This window comes from Cystoisospora suis (genome assembly GCF_002600585.1).
Source record: "Cystoisospora suis strain Wien I chromosome Unknown contig_298, whole genome shotgun sequence".
Classification (NCBI taxonomy): Eukaryota; Apicomplexa; class Conoidasida; order Eucoccidiorida; family Sarcocystidae; genus Cystoisospora; species Cystoisospora suis.
In genome coordinates this window covers 1-4,693 of record NW_027153099.1, presented here as the reverse complement: position 1 = coordinate 4,693, position 4,693 = coordinate 1, and the positions used below count along the sequence as shown (strand labels likewise).

The 4,693-nt window shown below is 56.3% G+C and overlaps 1 protein-coding gene across 1 annotated transcript; it reads left to right on the top strand.

Annotated features, from left to right (window-relative positions):
* On the top strand, positions 1 to 3,341 carry CSUI_000781 (uncharacterized protein). The gene has a single exon (XM_068060988.1). The coding sequence runs from the start codon at positions 1,311 to 1,313 to the stop codon at positions 2,859 to 2,861; it is 1,551 nt and encodes a 516-aa protein (XP_067927036.1). The 5' UTR covers positions 1 to 1,310; the 3' UTR covers positions 2,862 to 3,341.
* Positions 3,342 to 4,693: the final 1,352 nt, after the last annotated feature.

Genomic DNA, 4,693 nt, shown 5'->3' with positions numbered 1-4,693 from the left:
CTGTCATACCCCAGGGTAGTCGTGTCCAGCAGCGATCGCTCCGGCCGGTCTGGACGAGCGACACCCAGTCAGCGTGCGCACCGCTTCCAAGCGTCGTGGACCGAGGATCTGCCAAGTCTTCAGGAGGCAAATACATTTCGTGTACGCGGAGGGGCCGTGCAGCCAGTCCACTGAGAGCTCACATGCACTTGCTGTACCCTCTGGATGTTATTCATGCGTGTAGCGAAGCCCGGACACCACTGTGCTATCGCCACTTACGTTGCTCACCAGCTGTATGTTGTCAGTGTAGCCGTGATAGTAGCAAGATGCTATCATTCTGGAGTGAAAAACGGAACAACTCATGTCATCTGCAGGAGCGTGCGCTTGTCGCTGCACGATGGATCTCCTGGGAATCCAGGCGGACGACTCCAGCAGGCAAGCTGGCTCCGCGACTACATCTCGTTTCTCCGGCTGGGCCATCCGGAACTACTGCCCCAGGTATGCGGAAACCACCGGCTAGACCGGTGCCCACAGGCGCCCTGACTTGTATGTCTCGCACTGAGAAGAAACCCGCTGATGCGTGCAGTCTCCCCACACTTGTTGACCTAGATGTGTTCTGGACTGTTCGGATCGGGCCCTGCGCTGAGCGCATTCGTAGTTGGGTCTCGATGTTCCAGCGAGTCGGATCACTCTCTATGCGATTGAGCTTTGTCTGCGAACTGGGAGACCCGGCGGTCAGTTAGGGAGCTCGTAGAAGAATTCCCGGGGGACCGCGTCTGTGCTGCCGACGCGGAGGGCCTTACCGACTAGTGCTCGTACAGTGCCTAGAAGGCGGCCGCTTGCCTCAGACTACGTCAACTCGGCTGACACCTGAGTCACTACGACAGAGGGAAGTAATTCCGCTCGGGACCGGTTGCCCGACCCCGTTAGACATTTTCATTTCCGCGATCGACCCGACACTAGCTTGCTCGCCCGGTCGAAGCCGACACTGGCTTCCGTGTCGGGATTATACCGACACAGGATTCATGGCCTTGTGGTCTCCAGCCGCTACCGTACTCCGGCAGTCGGTTTTCTCTCGTAGCTGCCCCTTCCGGTGTCCGGGGCAGACGGCAGTGACGCGCTGGGCTAGGGGCTCCTAGCCGGGCACGTAGCTTACGCGCCTGCGACAGGTGCACGCACTACCCCGTCCCGTCTTTTTCCGGCTGCTTGTCGCAAGCGGCGAGCTGTAACCCGTGGAAGTGTTTGATATCTGAGGCTAAGCAGACCTCTCAGTTAAAAGGCAGAGATCTACAAAGGAAAATCCGGTTGGCCTCGGAACCTGGTAGACTCCCATGCGGCGACTGTGCTTGAGCGCCTTCCCATGCGCCTGCCCAGGCACGTGGCTGCCACGCCGTGGTGCCGCGCACACGGATGTTGGGCGCATCGCAAGTAAGCAATCCGCCTTACTCCTTCTCTTGCTTCTTGCATTCTCCAGTTATCTGGGAGCGGGGGGCAGTGTGTCTTCGAGGTCTCATGATGCCGGAGGAGGGGCTAGTGGACAATGGGATGCAGACCTGACATCAGAGAGCGTTTCTGATGCAGAGCTGCCCCTTGTAACACCACCTCCGCGTGGGCTTCCGGCAGCTTCTGCTGGGAGGAATGACCGTCCATCTGCCAGTGCGCTTCGGTCGCCCGGAGCAGAGGAGACGCCGCAAAACCAGTCGGGCCGTACGTCGCCTTTGCGAACACCGAGCAGCCTCAGTGAAGGGTCTGATACAACTTCTAGATCAACACCAACCGGCGGAGGGATACCGACCGTCTCTACGCTCGTAGAGGAGCACTTCAGGCAAGAGGCCGGTTCCGATGGCTCAAAGGCGGGCAAGAATGGGGAGGTGGATTTTGAAGCAACAGCTACTCCGGAATGGCGGAGAGGGAACCGACCAACAGCACAGCACGCAGTCTGGAAAACGTTAGAGAAGCTGTTCAAAGCATGGCTACAAAAGGTGTTTAGATCCAAAGAGGCGAAGGAGAAGTGCAAGCAAACAAAGAGGGCTGGTGGAATCCCGAGCGCATCCAACGGGGACTCTCCCTTGAAAACTTTTGGCTACCCAAATTTCGATGAGCAGTCCGGCACTACCTGGCTGCAGAGGAGAATGCCCCTATCAATTGTCAACGGGTACCCTGCACCCATCCGCGTCGGTGGCGAAGACTACTACGTGCAGGGATCCTACGATGAAATCACCGCGTTCCTTGTATGTTTCGAGGACTACCAGGTCATTGGATCAAAACTGACTCCAGATGGAGAGTGGCAAGATGATGAACGGTACGCGCGGATCTACTTACAGATTGAGAACACAAGAGAGGACATCCGGTCACCGCTGGGGGGCGTTGTCTCTCCTCTGCTTCGCTGCGGTTTTGAATTCTTTTTGAGGCGCTTCTTCAAGATTGGAAGGGCGCTTCGTCATTTGACAAAATTTGATCGGTTGCTAAAGAAAATTGCTTCTCTCAGACATATGAGTGAGTTTCTACCATCCACCTCAACTTCTGTCTTGCTGACGAACTGGAATAGTCTTGAGAGAGCAGACAGCAACGAGGAACGGCTTCGGGAGCTTACGGGAGCGGTCGAGGCCGCGCACCGACGCCTGGGCCTCGGCGAGGAACAAGGGTGGCTACAGCCGGAAAATGTGGACCTTTCAGCTCCCTTGACTCTTTCCTTCACCACCTATCCCAGGCCCGTACAGGGCGTGAGAGCTACGTTGCCCATGAGCTCAAACGTAGTAACTCTTGGCGAGATTCGCGAGCAGCTCTTGCGGCTCTTCGAAAGCTCCCTCGTGGGCCGGGCGGCACATGACCTGGGAGGGGAAGAAGTTGAGGAACCGGAGTATGAAGATACAGTTCTCTGAAACTTCACCTTCGCCATGGACTTCGCGCTACAATTAGTGCGCTGGTGTTTTACTGTCCTCGGCCTTTCAGTACTCAACGAGTGGCGCACGGTAGAACTACTCAATCAGCGGCCATCCGCCGGTGAAACAGTGTGTGACTACCGACCGAGCGCTCAGTGCCCACTACCCGGCCGCTCCTCCAGGTGTCCCCTGTGAATCCCTGAGCGGTGTCGTGGTTTCTCTCGGTGCCAAATCACTGAGTACATATTGTATCGCCCTGCCGTACGTCAGGTGCCTATGGGTGGCAGGCGCATCGACCGGTACACGACATTCGTCCTTCACTTAAAAGCTTGTTTGTCGTGGAGCAATTGTGCCGGGCGGGGAGTCGCTCTCAACTGTTTTCTCTCATCTGTGACAGTTTATGTCTCTCGCTTTCAGTTACTGCCCTTTGTCAACCCCCAGTGACTCCATTTTGTTGCGTTTGCGCCACATCTCGATGAAACTAGGTATAGCTCAAGGCAGGGATGAAAGCTCTCTTCCCCCGCAGCTTGGAAACCTGGGCCAGGCCACATCGGCAGAATTAGTCGAGGGCCCGGAGAATGCCCAGTGACTTTGGAGTTCTGATAAGGAACAGTAGCGCACGAAGAGAAGGTATCGCGATCTCAGGAAGAGTCTGCTACTTTAGTATTTGGTCGAACCATGCGCTTTACAATGTATTCAGGGCGGCTCCGTTCCGTTTGAGGCGCAGTCCGCGACACGGTATACGGCCGCAGGCAATGCAGCCCGTCCGAGCATAGTTATGATATTCACACGAGCTCTGATCCAAGAAAGGAGTTTTGCTCCGCGTGGCGCTCGGTGTCGGTCCGCGATTCGGCTGCCAGATTTTTCAGAAGTGCGAAGGCGTCGAAGTTCCCAAGGGTACAGGTCGCTAAAACCACATGCAAACTACTTGGTATTTTACACCGGCGACCAGCGAAAGACACGCTTTTAAACTGTGCAGTGCAAGGTTTGAGATCTTTTAGGAGCCCTCACCGTCGCGACTGACTTTCTCTGTGCAGAATGGATAGGCGGGCCAAATACATGCCACCGCAGGCCATTCCGGGCTTCCGGAGAACTGTCTTGCCGAACATCATGAAGAACGGCTTGTCCTCTAGCGAGCTCGAAGAAGTGACTCACTTGGGGCCGCCAGTACGACAACGAGTACAGACTCTGACTTGCAGTGCGCTGTCGAGTGGTTTGTTTGGAAGACACATTGTCACCCGTCATATACTCCCCCCACTGGCCCGCATTAGTGGCGCAAGTGCATGCCATAATTTGTACCATCGAAACATCTCTCTCAATGGGCTCCACGGCCCTGGCTGCAACAAGCGAACGTCTCCAGCTGTATATGGTTCTTGGCGACAGCATCCGGGGCGCTAGGTCGCGGCTGCGTCCCAGGAACTTGCTGTGTCTGATTCACAAGAAGAGGCACCCTTTGTCCTTTCGCCCGTATACCCCCCGTCGGCAAGTTGTCCAATCTGAGCGAGAATTTCCACATGAGGCAAGCTTCTCAGTTCGCCAGGAAAGAAGCAAAGTCCCATTGTCCTTTGAAAGCTGCGGATGGCACCAGGGTGGCGACGGTCAGCCCGACGCACGCAGATGCAGGAGCTTGGCAACCCGGTCCCCAGACTCCTCAGACCGCAGGAAACCTTGGACTAATGAACCCGAAAAGAAAGGCGCACTTGTAGAACAGCTGTCCAATGCAGCTTGCCCAGCGTCGTTGCACCTTTGGTGTTGCAAACCAGGCAAGACGTGGGGAGAGGCTGACTGGGGACTGTCGCCGCCTCTCCCCACGTCTTGCCTGGTTTGCAACA